General features: G+C 32.0%; 2 protein-coding genes across 7 annotated transcripts; both read right to left on the bottom strand.

The window, feature by feature from the left end:
- Nucleotides 4,405–5,350, bottom strand: LOC109357315 (abscisic acid receptor PYL4-like). Its single transcript, XM_019601203.1, has one exon. The coding sequence runs from the start codon at nt 5,348–5,350 to the stop codon at nt 4,712–4,714; it is 639 nt and encodes a 212-aa protein (XP_019456748.1). The 3' UTR covers nt 4,405–4,711.
- LOC109356762 (SNF2 domain-containing protein CLASSY 2-like) lies at nt 8,962–19,506 on the bottom strand. Of its 6 annotated transcripts, none has more exons than XM_019600275.1 (9): nt 19,404–19,489; nt 18,655–18,714; nt 18,410–18,498; nt 17,905–18,155; nt 15,851–17,410; nt 15,514–15,669; nt 13,547–15,316; nt 10,948–11,097; nt 8,962–9,426 (listed from the first exon to the last, which is right to left on the bottom strand). In XM_019600275.1, the coding sequence occupies exons 3-9, from the start codon at nt 18,459–18,461 to the stop codon at nt 9,388–9,390; spliced, it is 3,978 nt and encodes a 1,325-aa protein (XP_019455820.1). In that variant the 5' UTR covers nt 18,462–18,498; nt 18,655–18,714; nt 19,404–19,489; the 3' UTR covers nt 8,962–9,387. The 6 variants fall into 6 exon arrangements, with proteins under 6 accessions (XP_019455820.1, XP_019455821.1, XP_019455822.1 ...); XM_019600276.1 differs by having other exon boundaries at nt 18,410–18,569; XM_019600277.1 differs by lacking the exon at nt 18,655–18,714 and having other exon boundaries at nt 19,404–19,506.

The raw sequence follows: 22,637 nt of genomic DNA on the forward strand, positions 1-22,637 counted from the left end.
TATATATATATATATATGCAAGTGTTAATTAGGTTGAGAAGTTTCTTTTCTGTTAGTTCATCTAAAATGGGGTTTCCTTATCCATTTATACACTTTTAGGTATGCAAGAAATAAGAATATGTTATCTTGGAACCCACCAATTGCTAATTAAATTTTTTAGATTAATTGCAAGTGTTGCATGCCTGATAACAGGATAGATACGAACTTATTGTAGTTGGCATACTTATATATATATATTTGATAAGCATGTGTTCCTACTATCACAAGTTTATACTTAAAAGAGGTGAATATGGAAGATTCTCTCTTCCTCCTTAATTTCTTTGGTTCAGAAAATTATTCTCCTTTTGCGCTTTTGCCCAAAACAATTGGCGTGGGAGATAGTTTCTATGCCCTACCAACCTTAAATATAACCATTTATTGCCGACATTAAACACTTTATATTAATCTCTAGGTAGCTAAGAACTATGCTAGCTGCTACTGTTTATTTAGCTTCATCTCCAAGACCAAGTCTCCAACCCCACACACACACATATATATATATATATATATATAAAAGAATGGTAGATAGAGGGGAATCTTTGTTAGCAGCTAACTATGTCTTTGGGATTAGAGAGGGTGAAATTGGGTTACTAGAGAAGAAAAATATTGTTGGTTTTATGCCTTGAAATGACTAATGAGACACCTCTCTATTAATTTTTCAGTGGGCAAAAAAACATTAATAAGGGCCCTTATTGCCAACTTGCAAGCCAACTTGCCATTCTCTGCATAGCTTCCACACAAAACTAGCATTTTATTTATATACAAAAAATAAGGAAAAGGTTAAATAATACCTAAAGAATATTGATGAGGAGACAGGGAATGGCAACTTGACCTTTTTTACACACCTAGTTGAGTTAACCCTAAGCAAGTTGCATTTCATAGGTTGATTCATACAATTAATACTAATTAAAGTTATGTCATCATCCATGTCTAAATACTAAACAGTTCCTAATTAATTCCTAGCTTACGTTTCTCTTCCCTTATCATGGTTTCAATTCTATCAGATATCCTTTCTGGATTGATATGGATTAAAGTACTATGTTTGCATTCCCAGAATTTTATTTTAAAACTTTAAAGAAACTTGTAAATATCAATGCCCACCGTCATGCACCGACACCCATGCTGAGAATGGATAATAAATAAGAAGGGAAGAATCATGGTGTTCTTAGGAAGACAAACGTAGAAAGAAGACTTGTTGGTTTATGGTTTTCTCACATGTATGCTCGCATGAGATAACATGTATGCTCGCATGAGATGTAATCATATCCGAGCCAAAAACATTCATAGGCATGTGAGACTAACTCTCTCAGCGATTATTTTTTATATCGACAAGACTCGAACCTGAGACCTTGCTTTAAGGGAATTAAACATGTATATTTAAACATGTACCATTTGAACAAACAAAAATAGATTTTGGTTTTATAGGATTATTTGTATATTTAAAAGGTTACAACTTCAATTACAATAAATATTGAAATTATCTTCATTTTTCACTGCCTTCTTAAGTTCTTATCTTTTATTTATACATGCATTATAGTAAACTAACTCAAAAACAATGAAGGTACAATAAAAAAATGCTATCTCAAATTGGTTTTACATATAATATTAATCTTGGTTTTAACTTACTAGTCACCTAATTATTAGAATTCAGCGTGCGTTTCACAATGGATAGAAGAAAATGGTAGAAAATTACTGAGTTGTGAAGCATATTGAGAGAAAAAATGATAGAGTAAAAAAGGAAGATCCCCAGTGGTATTCTATGCAACATATGAATTGATTCTTTTGCGGTGTGTTTGGTTACATAGGGGATAGAAAAGAAAGCCAGTAAAATGAGAGATTTTATTAGAATCTCTCTTATGATTAAAAAATTGGAGAGGATATGAAAAACAGTGCCCCAAGTATTTCTCCTATCATAATTTTGTTTTTTCCTCCAAACGATTTTCAAACTTGTGCTCTTCTCACCTCTCTAAGCAAGTGGAGAAAAAAGAAGCTAGTTTCCCTTCTTTTTAACCAAACTAAATATGAGGAAATATTTTCACCCTCTCACTAAGCTTTTCAAAATACCCACATTCCAATAAATAAACTTCTAAATATGTTTCATATCAAAATGATTAACTTTTCAAAGACAACCAATATACGGTGAATTCTAGGAAACTTATATATAATATAGGTTAAATGCATTTATTATAGTTAAATATAAGATGTTTATCCTAATTGGTTAATAAATATTTTTTAATATATGCCCTACGAAATCTCCAAAAGAAATTAAAATTTACTTCAAAATGCAGAAAAAAAATTTCCAATTAAAAAATGTCTTCTTCACATTAATACATAATCGGTTGTGGATAAACAATCACTATCCTTAAAGTTTAAGGACATGGACAGAAAATCGACTAAAAACTAATTATACATATGATATATTATATACATCATATGATTCCTTAATAGGTTTAAAAAAGGTGGGGAGGGGTGGGGGTCAACCGTTGATCTCATCCAATGAACTAACAAATTTTGTTGAAGAATTTATAAGTCGACTAAATGCGAGCCAGATCTATGCTTAAAGGTTTACGATTTTATGTTTAAATTGTATTAATATTTTAACATAAAATTTATTTCCCATAAGTACATTGAAGTATGAGCAGCTATGATTAGAGCTGTCAAAACCGGCGGGCCTGTTCGGGCAGACTCATCAAAGTCCGAATATTTATAGGGTTTTGATATCATTTTAGATATTTTTTATAGAATTTGAGCTTTTTAGCCCGACCTAACTAGACTATTTTAAATCTGGGCTCGGGATGGGCTTTCCCGATGGGTACGGACTTTCCCGACGGATACGGGCTTTTCCTGGGTTCGACTACCCGTTTTACTTATGTATTTTAATCCTTTTTGGGACCTATAACTTGGTAATAAGTACTAAATAAAATTTAAAAAACAACTTATAATAAAAAATAGATAATAAGTATTATGTTATTGTGTATTTAATCGATTTAACTTTTACCATAAAAACATAATAAAGAAAATAATGTTTACAACAGTACTAAAATTATCCTAAATTGTTTATCATAGAGAACTTCACACAATCAAATTTAATATAATAGTTCACAATGAAAGTGTTGATAAAGAACATCTGAAAAAATAATATTATGATAGTATCCAAATGCTTATATATTAAAGTGAAGTTATAAATTATATTGTGTTAGACAGTCAAAGTCTAATAGAAATGAGAGATTTAATAAAAGAATTATGTTAAAATCATGCACATGGACTTAACATTACGTCTTAGCTCAAACATAAGACATTAGATCTATAAGTTTGGTTACATTTGGCATAACAAATGTGTTAAAAAAGTTATACGTTAATATCTAATAATAAATATTTTTTAAATAGATTAAATAAGTTTAAATTTTTAAAAAAATATTTTTTTAGTTTATGCGAGTCGGCCCGCCGCATTCGTTTAGGGCGAGTTTGGACTACAATTTGATATGTATAAATTGTATTTAAGTTTTTTATTCCAACCCAATATGGGCTAGCCCGAACTCGTCCAAGTTCCCCATTTTGACACATCTAGCCTACAGTGATACATCTTACAATGAACATGTAAAATAAATATTCTTTCCAAATTTGACTCATTTAATCATAATCAAAATAAATTAAACATTAGTTAAAAATTAAATTCATTAAATAAATGAGTCTTGTTTGAACCAATACAATCTGAATAAATAATTTCTTGAAATATGTCAACTATATATATAAATATATTTGTATTTAAGAATAAAATATTTTCTCATATCAGAAAATAAGTTATTTTTAGATCATTAAGATTATGATATTTTTAAAAATATTTGTATATAAAATGTTTAAGTAGAAACCATGTCATAATTTTAGTGTCAATAACTTATCTCATACTTTATGCTCTTTGTATTTTTATACTAATATATGATTATAATTATATATTCTATATATTAAAGTTAATATTTTACTAATCAAAACTAAAAGTCTACTTTGTCTATGTATGTAAATATAAATATGTGTCATATATATTATATATGTAAATAAATGTATCATTTCTGTCCGTGTATATAAAGATATTTTAAGAATAAATTTGTTAATTTACTTTCAAACAAAAATAATACAAATTAATGTAAATGATGTATTAACAATGTAAAAAGTTTTACATGTATAAATTTTTAATTCTTTGGTTAAGGATTTAATATTTATATACCAAATTTTTTTACACTATATTGATTTGTTAATACCATTTACAGTAATAATGAATGATGTGATAAGAGTACAAAAACCAAACCATAATTATAAAAATTAATTTTGCATTGTATTTGATTCCAATCAATCTTGAATTTGAGGAAGTTGAGCTCAAATCATTTCCATCCATTATCATACCCATGATATATATCAGATATCATATATACATTTTCATTCAAACATTTCAATATGATCCAACATCCTCAACAAAAAAACCTACTGATCTAATTACCAATTCCCAACACAGGCTCAGGCATCCTTAATGTCCATAATACAACAATAGGATACACAAAGATCCGAACCCATATTCGAAAAAAACAGAGATCCCAGTAGGTCAAAAAAGAAACAAGTAAATGAAGGGAAGGTAAAAAAAAGAGAGAGAGTTTCACAGTTTATCTTTCACAACGAGTGTTCAGAGTTTTGAATACTTAGATTTTGTAGCCAGAGACTGCAAGTTGCACCGTACGATTGTATCTACAAACACGCATGTTTCTTCTTTTGTGTTACCCTGCGGTACATCAACGACGTATGATTCTATAACAATTGTTCCTCCATTACCGTCACCGTGAAGTGTCGTCACCGACCGGTAATTCCTCAAACGGTGGTCACCGCCAAGCACGCTGAAGCTGATGACATGGCTCTCCTCGTCTAAGATCTCTAACCTCTCCGTGCTTGATGCGGCGGGGAGACCCGAAATAACCCTCACTTCACGGATAGCTCCGACACGAATGCCGTCGGCGGTGACCACGTTGCAGCTCTTCACGAAGTGTTTGTATCCCTGCGGGTTGTCGAAGCGCCGGACGACAGACCACACGGCGGAAATTGGAGCGTCGATGTGCTGGATCACGACGGAGCAGCACTGGTTCGGCCCCACCGACTGATCGTGGTGGAGAGCCACCGTTTCGGGAACGGTTGCTTTGGCAGAGGAGAGGGATATAAAGCGCAGTTGTGGCGGTGGTTGCTGCTTTGGGAAGTTGACGCCGTTAGCGATGGCGGTGGTGGCTGCATCGAAGGCAGGGTTGAATCGGTGGAACTGAAGAGCAGAAGGCATTTTATCAAGTAAATATAAAAAGTTTCTCCTTCTATTTGTGTCCTCTCCACAAAACCAAAGATATTGGTTTTGCTTTTAGGAAACTTAGGTTTGGTTTATGAGTTTTATTGATGTTGAATAAGAAAACATATATATGAGGAGGGTGAGAGAAAGTGAGGTATTTTTGTAATGCAACTTGGATTAGTGGTGTTTTTATTAAGGAAAAAATGAGTGTTTTATTTTGTTGAGAAAGTATGTGGTTGAAACTTGAAAGAGAGAGATATTGGTATTGAATTATAGCAGAAGAGTTGGTCAGGGACCTCATGCGGTGCTTCTTGCAACTTGCATTCTCAACTTGCACTCCTTTAGACTTGGTTTTCTCAATCAATTATCTCTTTTCTTTATCTCAAACTGCAACTTTTATTTATTATTTTATATTTCTCATTTCATCATTTTCTACAACTTTATCAATATGTGAGATTGAAATTGAAATAGTATTCTAGAAACTCCTACATAATAACAACTTGTTTGTGAATTGTGATATAAAATTGTTCAAGTTGTATGTATATTTTTTGAATGCAGGTAGTTTTAAAATAATAAGTTCTAGTGATGACGAAGTGCATGATGAAATATATTAATAATACTCTCGTCTCAAGGATGTAGAGATCACTTTTCTCCTTTCCTATTTCCTAGAAAAGGTTGAATAGGATTGCATTATTCAAATTATATGATTAAAAACTATGCATAAAAATTACCCCTATCTTGTTGGTTTTGGTTATAATTTACTCTTACCCAACTTTTCAAATAATTCCATCACCGTGAACTTTCTTTTATGTCGTTCTCGTATCTTTGTATTTTCTCACCAACTTCAGCCAACTTGTTTTACGTCTTTTTATTGAGTGCTAATTGATTAAACCTCCATCCTGTAATGTCTAATGACATTTGAAAGCAAAATATAGATTGGATTGTTTCTATGTTATATATAATATAACTTTTAATATCCACCATGATTATGGATTATTTATGATCATATATATGGTATTCATTTCAGGAATTTGGTTATAAAGTTTAATAACTAATAAAAAATATTAATTAAAATGTAATGAGTTATGTGGAGGGTGGTACTTCAATAGCATCAATAATTTAATATAGAGAGGTGCATGTGTGGGGAACACAGTAGTCAATCTCGAATTGTATAGCAAACCCAACGTGACATAACGTATGTACTAATAGACTTTAAACTATGATATCATATACTACCTCCTTTTTCTTGTATTTGTTTTAATGATTGTTAATGTAAATGAAATATAGAATATTATAATAGTGAATATAAGTTGTCATCAAAATATATTATTTTGTATTGATAATCGATATATTTAACAATTATTTTATTTAATATGTTAGTTTAAACAAAAGTAATAAGTTGGTGTTACTATAATACTCTTCACTAGGAGTGAAAATAAGTTAAATTTCACCTTAAAAAAGTCAAGTTGATACAACATAAGAATTTAGATTTGACTTATTTACATATTTAAAGAAAATTTAAAGTTCATGTATGATCTATTTAAAAGTCTAACTTGATCTCTTAATATATTTAAAGACCTTTAAATAGGCATGAATCTACTTTTAAATAGGTTAACATGTTGTCTTTTAACTATAATTATCTAATATTATACATTTCTAATTAAAATTTCATATATAATATTAATTGTATTAAAATAGTATAATATGTTTATTATATAATTAAATAGATTAGTGTGTTTTAGACTTAATAAGTTTTTAGGTGACTTAAAATATGATCTATCAAGCTAAATAAATTTTCTAAAAAGTTGGAGTCTGATTAACATATTATAAGCTTTCTAATAGAGCTTAGGTTTATTATCTTAAACCATATCCTAAATATTGTCCACACTAATGACAATTAAATACAAATAGAAAACATAATGATTATTTGAATTTTTTATTTAACATTACTTATTTTCATTGATATTTGAGATAACAAATATCTCTTCCCTACAACCTAACACAAGGTAGATCCACACTCCATGATAAAGAAACATAAAAGGTATTTTATCATTCAGAAATTAAATCCACCATTTCGACGTCATTCCCATAAACATGTACCCTTTTACGTCTTTGCATATATCAGCAAAACCCTATTTTGATTTCTTAATTCTGCCCCAATTGAACCCTACTCAGTTATGCTATCCACTTCTTAATTTTTTATAGTAGAAAATAAATGACCATAAAGTTAAAAAGAAATCTGACCGTTCAAGTGATTTCTTGCTTCGTGCTCTATTCATTCTACCGGGTTTAGAAATTTGACCCCTATAGAAAAGCCATTACTTATGCCATAGATTACACATTTTTAACTTTATAATAAAAACTATGCCGCTTGATAAATTAAATAATTAAATGTGGTTAGTATTCAATGGTCCTACTATTTGGTTTCCATGATTGGATTGTTCAATCTTTAGAAGAAACAAGCAGTAATATAATTTTAATTAACCACTTGATTGGAGAGGTCTAAAAATATAGAGAAGCCAAGTCACACGCCTTGTATATACCTCACTAATATGATGCTAAAATAGTAAAATCTTTTTGGCATCGAAACAAGTAATTACACAAATTCACAATCAATACTCGTTAAAGCTAAGTGTCAAGAATATTGATTATATTGTATTAACTTTGTTACGTTAAAGCAAATATTAATAGCAGGACATGCTTAAATGTCTTATCATATTTGGTATATTTTCATATCAGTCTCATCTCTCTCAGATGGAAGAAAATTCTAAAAACTCCAAAGATAAATACTGAAAGTCTTACTTACATCAAAACAAACAAACTACATAGGCCAGCAATAGAATTTGAGGTAAAAATTTGAATACAAAAATATGGTCTCAAATTAAATTATAGCAACAGATAAAAAAATTTGGAAACTACAATTTTTTAAGTGATAAATGATTTTGTGGCAGTTGAATTGTTTGGCATCAATAAATCTTTATGCTGCAATAATCATAGTGGTATAAGAATATGTGACTTTGTTAGACAACATTAGATGAACCCTTATTTTCTTTGAATTTTCAAAGTTTTACCTACCTTTAGGACAAAAGGGGTGTCAAACTTAGTAGTATAAATTAGTTGTATTACGCTATTTATCCCCTAATGTTTAGTGTATAAAAATATTTAGGATTTTATGTTTGGAAATTTGAAGGAGAAAAAGATGTATGTACTGATAGTGTATGAATTTTAGATACCATCATTCACCATGAATATTTAATTGTTATTGACTTTTCAAAAAAAGTAATCTAAATTAATGGTGAATGATGGAGCGCATGTGTATAAATCTTTACACCGACAGTGCATAAATTTTATATTCTCACATGTTGAATAACATAACATGAGTCATACTCATCATGTGCTATAGCCTATAGGCAAGATAACTAAAACTAAGCCCTTGTATGAGTTTATATCGATTTCTATCTAACATGATGGCCATGTTTACACAACAGGATCCAAAGTCTGGCACTAACATTGAGACATAAATTCAGGAACCCATTCATTGTTGTAGATGAGACATTAACCATTATAAACAGGTTAAATTTGCAATGAGACTAGTAAAAGTTCTGCAGTTATAAAATTATGTCTCAACTTCACTGAAATATTGAAAAGTTGCCAATAACCTTAAAAGATAAATATCCATGGTCCATCTTTAAGACAGGGTAATAATGATATCACAAGTTCAATGTCATCCATGCTACCAATCACCCTACATACTCCGGGGGGAACCTCAAATATACCAAATAATAAAAATGTATAATCCTTATGCACTATTAATGTAAAGATTCATACACAGTCACTACATCATTCCTTTTGTTTTTTAAAAGAGTCAATGATTATTAAATATAAATGGTGAATGATGTAGCGATAGTATATAAAACTCATACACTGTTAGTAGATACAGTTTTCTTCCAATAATAAATGCTTATTGAAAATTTATTTATAACAGAAAAGGAAAAGATAGCTTAGGGTCTCCATAAAGATGGGCTTCACTCCTTTTATTGAAGTCCTGCTGCAATCTTTAATTTTGGATGGGCCTATGCTGAAAAAGGTGAGTGTGAAAAAACAGTTAATAACAATAAGCATAACAATTTGTAGCAGGAAGATCTATATCTGGATTATTTGCTTAAACAACAATGTCACAAAAGGAAACAGAATACAATCCACTACAACATTATTCACTCGATCTTAAATTTTCAGAGTGATATAAGGTGTGGAACTACTTAGGCAAGTACCATTCATAATTTAGAATTTAGAACCCATCATAACCTGAGAAACAAAGAAAAAAGAAACATTTGTATGTGCTAGGACTTAGTAAGTCCACAATAAGTTAATTGAACAAACTAAAACATTAGAAAAATTCTATTTCTTCTTCAAAATCACTAAATAGAAAAACAATAAATCTAAAAGTGAAAGGAAAAATGACATGCTCGCTTTATTTTGGACTGTGCAGCAAATTGCATGTAAAATATTTTGTGGCATGATCAAATGATATGTAATAGGAAAGGAGGACATATAAGATACACAACACTGGTGTGAATATGAAAGAATCCAAAATTAGATACATAGACACATGCTCCTTTTAACAAAGTACACTTAACATAAAAGTGGTTTCACAGTACACAATTAATTAGTTGCAGTCCAATGAACACATGATTCTTGCCAAGGATATTGTCATAGTTGTAGAATCGAGAGAAGAATTAAATGAGGAAACAAGTTTTAGAAGCACATGACTTTCTTGTAAGTTGAAAAAAGACAGTATGTGGAGATAAGTTTAGCAAAAGGCAGAAAAACCCTATTGTAGAGATAATTATTGGAGATCATATCAAAACCACAAGTCATTAGATTTTAGTATCTTGGTCAATCATACAACACGGTGTGAAATTTGAGGGAGATATAAACCATAGAATTCAAGTGAGTTGTATGCAATTGTGGAGCACATTAGATGTCATATGCGATAAGAAGGTGCCACAAAAGCTTAAAGGAAAATTTTACTAAACCCAAAAGTATCAAACCCGTAATGTTATGTAGGACTGAATGTTAGGCATTTAAACATTAATAAGATAATAAGTTCAACATAGCAAAGATAAGAGTGTTGCGTTGGATGAGTGGACACACTAGATAAGATAATATTAGGAATGAATATATTAGAGAGAAAGTCGGGGTAACTCCTATTGTAGAAAATGGTAGAGTTGCACCTTATGTGGGTTGACTATATCTGGAGGAAATCGTTAGAAGCCCAGTGAGGAGAGTATATCAAATGGAGGTTAGATGGAGGCCAAGAAAACCATGGGCAAAACAATTAAGAAAGATTTAGAGATCAATTTTTGTCAGGATACATGATTTATGATAAAACATAATGGTGTTAGTCGATCCATATAGCCGATCCAACATAGTGGGACTAATGCTTGGTTATTTTGAAGAACGTTGAATGTATATGCAGGCAAGCATATGCAAGAGATCTAAATTATAATGCACACATTGCACTCGGACTGGGAGAACATAAGATCGATAATGATGCGTCATTTTTTATATATAGAGAAAAAAAATATATTTACCTCTCTGTTTGTTGAAGCTTTTTCATTCTTCAATATCATATGGAATGATTTAGACTTGTCTTCCTCTACCATTTCGCGCAGAATTTCATCTTCAAGCTTATTAGCCTGCCACTGGGAAGGATCCTCCACAAAATCCTCACTGAAAATCATGTTTGATACCGAGCGCATGTGTATAAATCTTTACACCGACAGTGCATAAATTTTATATTCTCACATGTTGAATAACATAACATGAGTCATACTCATCATGTGCTATAGCCTATAGGCAAGATAACTAAAACTAAGCCCTTGTATGAGTTTATATCGATTTCTATCTAACATGATGGCCATGTTTACACAACAGGATCCAAAGTCTGGCACTAACATTGAGACATAAATTCAGGAACCCATTCATTGTTGTAGATGAGACATTAACCATTATAAACAGGTTAAATTTGCAATGAGACTAGTAAAAGTTCTGCAGTTATAAAATTATGTCTCAACTTCACTGAAATATTGAAAAGTTGCCAATAACCTTAAAAGATAAATATCCATGGTCCATCTTTAAGACAGGGTAATAATGATATCACAAGTTCAATGTCATCCATGCTACCAATCACCCTACATACTCCGGGGGGAACCTCAAATATACCAAATAATAAAAATGTATAATCCTTATGCACTATTAATGTAAAGATTCATACACAGTCACTACATCATTCCTTTTGTTTTTTAAAAGAGTCAATGATTATTAAATATAAATGGTGAATGATGTAGCGATAGTATATAAAACTCATACACTGTTAGTAGATACAGTTTTCTTCCAATAATAAATGCTTATTGAAAATTTATTTATAACAGAAAAGGAAAAGATAGCTTAGGGTCTCCATAAAGATGGGCTTCACTCCTTTTATTGAAGTCCTGCTGCAATCTTTAATTTTGGATGGGCCTATGCTGAAAAAGGTGAGTGTGAAAAAACAGTTAATAACAATAAGCATAACAATTTGTAGCAGGAAGATCTATATCTGGATTATTTGCTTAAACAACAATGTCACAAAAGGAAACAGAATACAATCCACTACAACATTATTCACTCGATCTTAAATTTTCAGAGTGATATAAGGTGTGGAACTACTTAGGCAAGTACCATTCATAATTTAGAATTTAGAACCCATCATAACCTGAGAAACAAAGAAAAAAGAAACATTTGTATGTGCTAGGACTTAGTAAGTCCACAATAAGTTAATTGAACAAACTAAAACATTAGAAAAATTCTATTTCTTCTTCAAAATCACTAAATAGAAAAACAATAAATCTAAAAGTGAAAGGAAAAATGACATGCTCGCTTTATTTTGGACTGTGCAGCAAATTGCATGTAAAATATTTTGTGGCATGATCAAATGATATGTAATAGGAAAGGAGGACATATAAGATACACAACACTGGTGTGAATATGAAAGAATCCAAAATTAGATACATAGACACATGCTCCTTTTAACAAAGTACACTTAACATAAAAGTGGTTTCACAGTACACAATTAATTAGTTGCAGTCCAATGAACACATGATTCTTGCCAAGGATATTGTCATAGTTGTAGAATCGAGAGAAGAATTAAATGAGGAAACAAGTTTTAGAAGCACATGACTTTCTTGTAAGTTGAAAAAAGACAGTATGTGGAGATAAGTTTAGCAAAAGGCAGAAAAACCCTATTGTAGAGATAATTATTGGAGATCATATCAAAACCACAAGTCATTAGATTTTAGTATCTTGGTCAATCATACAACACGGTGTGAAATTTGAGGGAGATATAAACCATAGAATTCAAGTGAGTTGTATGCAATTGTGGAGCACATTAGATGTCATATGCGATAAGAAGGTGCCACAAAAGCTTAAAGGAAAATTTTACTAAACCCAAAAGTATCAAACCCGTAATGTTATGTAGGACTGAATGTTAGGCATTTAAACATTAATAAGATAATAAGTTCAACATAGCAAAGATAAGAGTGTTGCGTTGGATGAGTGGACACACTAGATAAGATAATATTAGGAATGAATATATTAGAGAGAAAGTCGGGGTAACTCCTATTGTAGAAAATGGTAGAGTTGCACCTTATGTGGGTTGACTATATCTGGAGGAAATCGTTAGAAGCCCAGTGAGGAGAGTATATCAAATGGAGGTTAGATGGAGGCCAAGAAAACCATGGGCAAAACAATTAAGAAAGATTTAGAGATCAATTTTTGTCAGGATACATGATTTATGATAAAACATAATGGTGTTAGTCGATCCATATAGCCGATCCAACATAGTGGGACTAATGCTTGGTTATTTTGAAGAACGTTGAATGTATATGCAGGCAAGCATATGCAAGAGATCTAAATTATAATGCACACATTGCACTCGGACTGGGAGAACATAAGATCGATAATGATGCGTCATTTTTTATATATAGAGAAAAAAAATATATTTACCTCTCTGTTTGTTGAAGCTTTTTCATTCTTCAATATCATATGGAATGATTTAGACTTGTCTTCCTCTACCATTTCGCGCAGAATTTCATCTTCAAGCTTATTAGCCTGCCACTGGGAAGGATCCTCCACAAAATCCTCACTGAAAATCATGTTTGATACCCACTCTTTCCAAGTGGTTCTTTTGTACTTATCCTCCTCTAGTGAACCTGATACCAACAGCTGATACACATAAACCATTTTTTGCTGACCAGGCCGAAAAGCTCGGGCAATAGCCTGCTTTGTCTTAGATGGATTCCACTCTGAGTCCAACATGATTACCCGAGAAGCTGCAGTCAAACTAATGCCTTCGGCACAAGCTGTAATTGAAGCAAGGAGTACCTTTGACACTCCACCAGGCTCCTCAAACTTATCCATCACTCTGCCACGTTCAAATAGCTCGAGTTCTCCGGTCAATACCAAAACTTCCCTACCTCTTTGCCATCTAAAGTACCTCTCAAAATATTCTAGGAACAATTTCACAGGTGCAATGTTGTGGCAAAAGATAAGGACCTTCTCATTCTTGACAACACGATAGATAAGGCTCAAAACAAATTTTACTTTTGACCCAATTTTCAAATCGAACTTGCATTTCTCTAGGTCGCTCAATTGCTCTTTACTGAAAAACTTCTCAGCACACACAGCTGTTTTGATCAACCAAGGATGTATAGATCCGAGAGTTATCAAAAGCTCTATCTCCAGTGGGTACCCATTGCACTGAGCCATTTTCTCGTGCAATGTATGCAGCATCTCGTGCTGTGTTTCGGTTGGATTCATTAGCAGTGTGTAAATTTCTAAACCAGGCAGACCATCAGAACTCCCGCCTTCATAAACATCAATAAAACCATGAGTTAGATTTCTCAACATGTTTAGACCTTGCATCCTCTCCTCATTATCATTTGAGTCAATTTTCTTAGCAATTGTATCTAAGAATAACTTTCTAGCACGAGACTCATAATTGGCTCCTTTCTTCTTTTTCTTCTTGTATTTTGGGTCTAATGCTTTCAGCACTTCCTGAACAAACTTTGGTCTAGCCAAGCAGAGAGTGTTGAAGTATTCACAAAAGTTGTTTTGAAACAATGTACCAGAAAGTAATATTCTCAATTCCGTGTGTACTTTCATCAAAACTTTTCTCAACCGTGACTTAGTGCTCCTAGGATTGTGCCCTTCATCCAGTATCAGCATCCCAGGACTTTCCCTCAATACATTTGCCATGTACTTCCTATGTGCATACTTTGAATCCTCTCGCATCAATGTCAAAAAGGAAGTATAACCCATGATTAGAACACTCGGTTGTGAATGCCAATTTTTTATCTTCTCCAGGCAATCCAAAACATGCTTGACATCCTCAGTGGGCTTGGGAATTCCAGGAAAAACCATCGAGTGTTTCTGCTTGAATACCCTGTAGGTTCTGCGACCATGAATCAAATACACCGGTATTGGAATCTTCCACTTGATGAATTCCTTATACCAGGTATACAGTGTTGTCTTAGGAGCTAGAACCAGAGGCCTCTTCCCTGGGAACAACTTTAAGTAACTTACAAGAAAAGCAATAATGAGAAAAGTTTTGCCAGCTCCGGGAGAATGAGATATCACACAGCCACCTGTTCTTTTGGAATGTGCTTCCAGAACTGATGGTTCCATAGACCCTGCAATATTTTGCCAAAGGAACTCAAAAGCCTTCTTTTGGTGGGCATGCAACTTCAGTCTAAGTTCAGGAATTAATGCCCACACGTTTTCACTTTCTTCAGTTTTAGGTTCATCTTCAGAAGGAGAGTCGGTCGAGAAAAGATGATAATCATCATGCTCATCAGCTTCTACCTCTAAATCTGGATCTTCTCCAATGCACTGCTTTTCCTCATGGTGCCACTCTGTCCGTTCAAGCTGCCAATCCGAACAGGGTTATAAGATACTGAATGATTAAATAGACAAAATATCTAACCAAAACAAGAGATCATTGCTAACAAGCCTTATTGTCTCCATCTAAATACAAGGTAAAGAAGCAGAGAAAGAAGAAACCTTAATTGAAATACAAATAGGAACACACACAAACAGGAATATGAAGCAGTAACTTGACTTACAAAGGGTGGAAACATGTCTTTAATGTCGACGTACACATGGCCACATACGCGGCAGTAAATTCCAATTTCATCATCCATTCTTTTATATTCTTCGTCATGTGGACATCCTTGATTCTGTTTTTCCATGGTCTCAGCAGGATTGCCAGCATTTGAGCCCTGATTAGTTGAACCGAATCAGCCTCATGAGAAAAAAGGTACACAGTAATAAATCTAGGATCACCAGTAAACTGACAGGATGATATAAATTTAAATAAAAATTCTCAAAGATACACACAAATGCAAAAAAAGGAGTCGGGGCATAAAATAAGAAAGGGAAAGCAATAGCCAATGGTTATACCTCTGCGTCCTCAAGATAAGTTGATGCCAATGACACTTCCATTTCTCGCCACAACATCTCAATTTCAGATTCTTCATCATTCTCATCCTCTCCCTCGGATATTTCTGTTCCTGTTTCCTTCTTTTCACTAAAGCCACTTGTTTCCTGGAATTGCTTCCACTGGTCAGTGGCAGGTGGTTCTTCTGTTGTTGGTTTTGTATTGATATCCCTCAAGTATGAATTTATCAAATCCTTGTAGGCAGTTGCATTTAAGCTTCTGTCTTTATATCTTCTTTCTTCTTCATGATTTCTACTTCTTGAATATGTCGGATAATATGTTTTCTCTTGAGCTCCTTTGCTGGAACTTATCCCTTCCCATTTAGTTCCTCCGAGGTCCATATCATCCATAAAAAATGAATGTTTCTTCAATATCTTGGATGTGCTGTAACCAAAGTGGCTTCTTGAAGAAAAGCCGTCAATATTTTCTGGATCATCTGCTTGTGCAGCATTAGGATTTGGATCAAATGTTAACAGACTTACATTTTTCCACCTTTGTTTAGAGCTACTTGCCAGATGATGATGATAATTTTTTAAAGGAGTTTCAGAAGATTCACGTCCATGACTTCCAGTAACCTTGTCATTCAGATCACAATGCTTAACACTTACTGGATCTACTTGATCAGGAAGAGGAACAATAGCAAGTGGATTTTCCTGTTCAATTGGATCACTACGAATTGACTTTAGCTTCTTGGTTTTAGGCCTCCTCCTCCTATTGTACACTAGAAGCTCCCCACAGGTATTCATCTTGCTGACCTTTTGAAAATCACGAAGATCCTCAAGTAGAGGCTTTTGTTTCAAACCAAACAGGCATGATAATGGCATTGACAATTCATCATCCTCTTTCGCCGCTGTGTCTATCTTCATTGGTGGCTGGGTTCTAAATGAACCAACATCAAACTCAGTAACATCATCGCATCCAATGTAACGCTCAGGCTGAACATGCCGGCGTTTGGAACGCCGTAAGCCCTCAACATTATAAGATGATGGAGAGACTTTATCTTCATGAGATCCATGTGCATATTCAATCGTCTTGGGCTTAGCAGTAACAACTTGAGAAACACTAGATACTAACAGGCCATCTTTATCGTCAAATGTGAAACTCACAACATTTATTGGAGACTCGGTGTTCAATGAAGAGCTAGCAACTTCACTTTCCATAATTTGATAGACAAGCTTGTCTTCAACAGGTCGCACACAGAATTGAACCTTCTTCACAACTGATGTGACCACTAACCATGAAATGTCAGCTAAGAATTTTCCCAGAAGTAATTTTGTATTTGGTAATGTAGGACAGTCCTCGGATGAAGCCCAACGGTAGAACTCGTTTTCACAAGGACTATGTTCAAGCTTTTGGAGGATGGAGATTTGATTAATTCCAAATACCTTGACCTCCTTTCTAAGAGTTCTTAGCTCTGCACCAATTGAACCTTGATTGACATAGAAGTTCACATAAAACTGGCATTGACACTCAGAATTATGGGGCTTTCTCTGTATAGAACTTATTCTAGCATCAAGCCATACCTACGATTTAAAAAAGAAAAAAGTTGTGGCAATTACAACTCTCAAATTAAAGGATAGAACTTAATCCAATAAAAAATTAAAGGAGAACACAGGCCTAGAGATGTAACGGAGAAATCATTATAATGATCACCTGGTAAATGCATACACACACAAATTTCTCATATTGATATAGCATGCCATGTCAATATGCTCCATTTAGCTATCATCTCATGTAAGGAGATTTTGAAATCAAAGTTTACATTATTTAAAAAAATAATTATTAAGAAATCAAGGGAGAATTATAATTTATCAACTGCATAAATGCAATAGCTTATGCATGAATCATGCTCACACTCTAGCTCATAAAGAAGTGAGAATGCATTGGACATGTGGTGTTATCATAAGGTTTGCTCCAACAGAAGATGACATGAGTATTCCATTGAAAATGCTACTTAAGTTATAGAAAATCCCAACTAAAAGAATGAAACATAAAATTCAGCATAAAAGGCACTTACAGGCTTGAGATTTAATCCATCAGAATTATCAGTCTGCTTGGGGGGTGACAGCACAGATATGTCGATTCCATGCCGTAAAAAACTGGAGCAATCTGAAGAAACGGCTTTCCTCGACTTTACCCTAATATCCGAAAATGGGCCTTTCTCCATAGCCACAGGGGGCTTACTTTTTAAATGCATGTACAAAGTTCCAGACTCAATTGTTATGAACTCCACATCTTGCCATGAACCAGAGATGTATGCTTCAAAAGCTGTTCAGAAAGAAAATTTTGAGGAAGTTATCATGTCAACATAATCTTTGGTGAAGAAAAGAGAATTTATGGTTAAAGGGTATCCACATTTGAAAAGATTACGTAATCAAGTTTGTCCTGTAAACTAAAAAAAATGCCTTTTTAATCATGGCACTGGATTCCTTTCAATATTATCAAATGTTACAATTAATTGGTATTCATTACAATTAATTGATTAAATTAAAAGAAAAAAGAAGAGAAGAGAAAGGGCTTACGGTAAGAATCAAATGGATGATTCGATTGATGTACAATCCTTTTTCTGACCATGATTGAAACAGCTAATTGACTTGCCTATGTTTAGAATCTGCAGCAGGTGATATTTCACACAAACTTTACTTAAGTTCAAGGCATCATTAACTTTACAAAACAAACAGGCTAAATATTGGGGAAAATGGACATAAAACATGGCCTTATAAGTATCTTTAAAGGTACTGGCAATTACAACCTAAGTGAACATCACCTGATAGGGGATGCCTTTGACTAACCACCACTTTTAAGCAATTACAATAATACAATGTACCTGAAACAAAGGCACAGGGAAAAATGTTTCATTTTACTCACAAGATTGAAGGACAAATCAGAAAACAATATATTAAATATGCACACATTTGCAAAAGCTGTGACTTGATTTTGTCTAAGTCACAAGTGAATCCTCTCTAACATGATAGGTAAGGTGGATGTTGACCAAAATAAGGGGAAGAAGAGAGGGACTATGTTCAATAAACTGCTTCATTTTCCCCTAAGAATCAAACTTCCTCATAAAATAAAGGATCCTTTATATTCAAGTATATCAAAAGGATCCTTTATAGAAGAAGCCAGAAACCATACACATTCATACATCAGAAAAGCTTAGAGTTTCTGCTGAGACTTAGTTATATGCTAACAATGAGAAAGAAGAAGAAAATTAATAGATACCCTTTTATGCATACACAGACATAGCAAAGATTCTTTCTGTACCAGAAGAAGGGAAACAAAAAAAAACAATTTTTTTCACATGGTTGAAAAAACAAATCTCTCCAAAAGAAACCAAAGTCTTTCTGGCATAAAACCTAAGAGAAAGTGAAAATTAAATTAACTGGGTCGATGAAACACTTAAATACTTGATCAAAAAATAAGATTCTGTGTTGACTTGAAATGCATAGTAAAACACAATCCAACATAACCATTAAGGTTTTCTGGGAAAAGAGGAATAGTGAGAAAAGGTCTTACCATAAATTCAATAGAATCAGTCGTTAATGCATCATCATCACCTAACTAAAGAGAAGAAAAAGAACTAATAAGAGGGTGTAACAGAGAAACATGAAATGAAGTAGTTGAGCATAGAGTGAGTGCAGAAGAGTGAGAGAAGAAAGTAAAAAATAAAGTGTGTGAAAAAGTGTGATGTGAAAATGAAACAGAGACAACATACTGAAGAAACCCATAAATTCTTGAATTTCGTGCAGTTGCATGAGAGAAAGAGATTAATGGTTTAAGAATATATATATTCAGTAAAATAAAGTGCATGACCAGTGTAGCAGAGAAATTTAGTTATGTCATACAAATCTATTGAAAAATCATATCTCAACCTGATTCAATTTCTGTAATTTGTGACATCATTTTTTACCTTAGTTATCTTTTTAAGCAATATATAGAAAGAGAATTAAACTTTTGACAGTCATTTTTTTTTCCTTAAATTCTTTTTAAGTTTTCTGTGTCAAACTCAGATGAATAATTCTAAACAAAAATAAAATAATAAAATAATTATTTATACGAATAAAGTGGGAAACTTTTGCATGATTTAAGAAGTTTGTTTGTCACAAGTTGAATTTAAAACACCATCTTGTGGCAATTCTCTTGTTTGTATTGACGCCAAAAATATTTATTATAGTTTTCATGTTTAAACTTTAAAGTGTGGAAATCGATCCAAAAATAAAGAAATTTAAATGCAATTTTATTATATTAAAGTTTTCTTTGATTTATGGATGTAAGAAGGGTTGGTACATATGAATATGTGTATTCTCCTTTTTGTATTATGCTTACAGAAGTATGATTATTTAATCAAATATAAATAAAATTTTGAGATTTGTTAATTAGTTTTTTTCCAAAATAGTCAAAAAAAACATTTAATACGCCAATTTAGAAAATATATTCGTTCAATACTATTAAATATTTTTCTTAAATGCATTGTTTATTAACATAAATAAAATAATAAAATAATTATTTATACTAATAAAGTGGGAGTCTTTTGAATGATTTAAGGAGTTTGTTTGTCACAAGTTGAATTGTTGAACTGTAATATTATTATGAGCAGCTGTATAGGACTAAAGAAAGAGTATATAGAAATATTCCCCAACAAAAGTTGGGAGTTACGTTGGTAGGTATACATCTCTTGTCTCACATATCACTGTATGAGTCTCAACTATGATTGTTTAGGAAAATAATTAATTATTATTTTTTTAATTTAAATATATTTTTTCAACTAATAACAAACGAATGATACACATAGTAGCACAACTTATAAAACAACATATTTGATCACTACGTGCCTTGGAGTTATTAGCTCTTACCTTGGTGCAGATGTCATAGCTCTTACCTTGGTGCAGATGTTATCTTTTTTATAAGCGTTTAGGGATATTAACTCTTATTTTGTTAAGATCTCAAACTTTATATTCGCATTATTTATTATGTAGAAATTTAAAACACCAATTATTTGTGAGTTAAATTCTTGAAAAATATAGGAAATTTTTTGAATCCTTTTATTTCCCTTGGTTATTCTTAAAACTTAATTCCTAAAGTGATCGTGTAAAAAAATGATACTACCCCATTAACAAAAGGGTGAGATTTATGAGAAAATACACCAAAAACTAAAATATAATTGCCTCGGAAGCAATTATGGATGACAGAAGGGTTGGTACATGTGAATATGTGTATTCTCCTTTTTGTATTATGCTTATAGAAGTATGATTATTTAATCAAATATAAATAAAATTTTGAGATTTGTTAATTGGTTTTTTTTCCAAAATAGTCAGAAAAACATTTAATACGAAATCTTAGAAAATATATTAATTCAATACTATTAAATGTTTTTCTTAAATGCATTGTTTATTAACATAAATAATTATAAACATAAATAAAATAATAAAATTATTATTTATACGAATAAAGTGGGAGTCTTTTGCATGATTTAAGAAGTTTGTTTGTCACAAGTTGAATTGTTGAACTGTAATATTATTACGAGCAGCTGTATAGGACTAAAGAAAAAGTATATAAAAATATTCCCCAACAAAAGTTGCGAGTTACGTTGGTAGGTACACAACTCTTATCCACATATCGCTATATGAGTCATCACCAATGATTGTTTAGGAAAATAATTAATTATTATTTTTTAATCTAAATATATTTTTTGAACTAATAACAAACGAATGATACACGTAGTAGCACAACTTATAAAACAACATATTTGATCACTACGTGGCTTGGAGTTATTAGCTCTTATCTTGGTGCAGATGTCATCTTTTTTTGTATGGGTTTAGGGATATTAACTCTTATTTTGTTAAGATCTCAAACTTTATATTAGCATTATTTATAATGTGGAAATTTAAAACACCAATTATTTGCGAGTTAAATTCTTGAAAAATATAGGAAAATTAGATATATAAAAAGAGAATTAAAGAATTTTTGAGAGTCAATTTTTTCCTTAAATACTTTTTAAGTTTTTTGTGCCAAATTCAATGAATAACTCTCAACATAAATAAAATAATAAAATTATTATTTATAAGAATAAAGTGAGAGTGTTTTGCATGATTTAAGGAGTTTGTTTATCACAAGTTGAATTGTTGAACTGTAATATTATTACGAGCAGCTGTATAGGACTAAAGAAAGAGTATATAAAAATATTCCCCAAAAAAAGTTGTGAGTTACGTTGGTAGGTACACATCTCTTATCCACGTATCGCTATATGAGTCATCACCTATGATTGTTTAGGAAAATAATTAATTTTTTTTTTTTAATTTCAATGTATTTTTTCGTTTTTCAACTAATAACAAACGAATGATACACGTAGTAGCACAACTTATAAAACAACATATTTGATCACTACGTGGCTTGGAGTTATTAGCTCTTATCTTGGTGCAGATGTCATCTTTTTGGTATGAGTTTAGGGATATTAACTCTTATTTTGTTAAGATTTCAAACTTTATATTAGCATTAATTATAATGTGGAAATTTAAAACACCAATTATTTGCGAGTTAAATTATAGAAAAATAAAGGAAAATTAGATATATAGAAAGAGAATTAAAGAATTTTTTAGAGTCAATTTTTTTTCCTTAAATACTTTTAAAGTTTTTTGTGCCAAATTCAATGAATAACTCTAAACATAAATAAAATAATAAAATTATTATTTATACGAATAAAGTGGGACTCTTTTGCATGATTTAAGGAATTTGTTTGTCACAAGTTGAATT

Source organism: Lupinus angustifolius, chromosome LG09, assembly GCF_001865875.1.
Source record: "Lupinus angustifolius cultivar Tanjil chromosome LG09, LupAngTanjil_v1.0, whole genome shotgun sequence".
In the NCBI taxonomy this organism is placed as follows: Eukaryota; Viridiplantae; Streptophyta; class Magnoliopsida; order Fabales; family Fabaceae; genus Lupinus; species Lupinus angustifolius.

Coding starts and splice junctions, on each gene's coding strand:
- LOC109357315 (XM_019601203.1), bottom strand. CDS start 5,350: ATGCCTTCTGCTCTTCAGTTCCACCGATTCAACCCTGCCTTCGATGCA.
- LOC109356762 (XM_019600277.1), bottom strand. CDS start 18,461: ATGGTCAGAAAAAGGATTGTACATCAATCGAATCATCCATTTGATTCT. Junction 18,156..18,409: donor TCATCCATTTGATTCTTACC/GTAAGCCCTTTC, acceptor CTTTCTGAACAG/CTTTTGAAGCATACATCTCT. Junction 15,670..15,850: donor CTTATCTTGAGGACGCAGAG/GTATAACCATTG, acceptor TCAACTAATCAG/GGCTCAAATGCTGGCAATCC.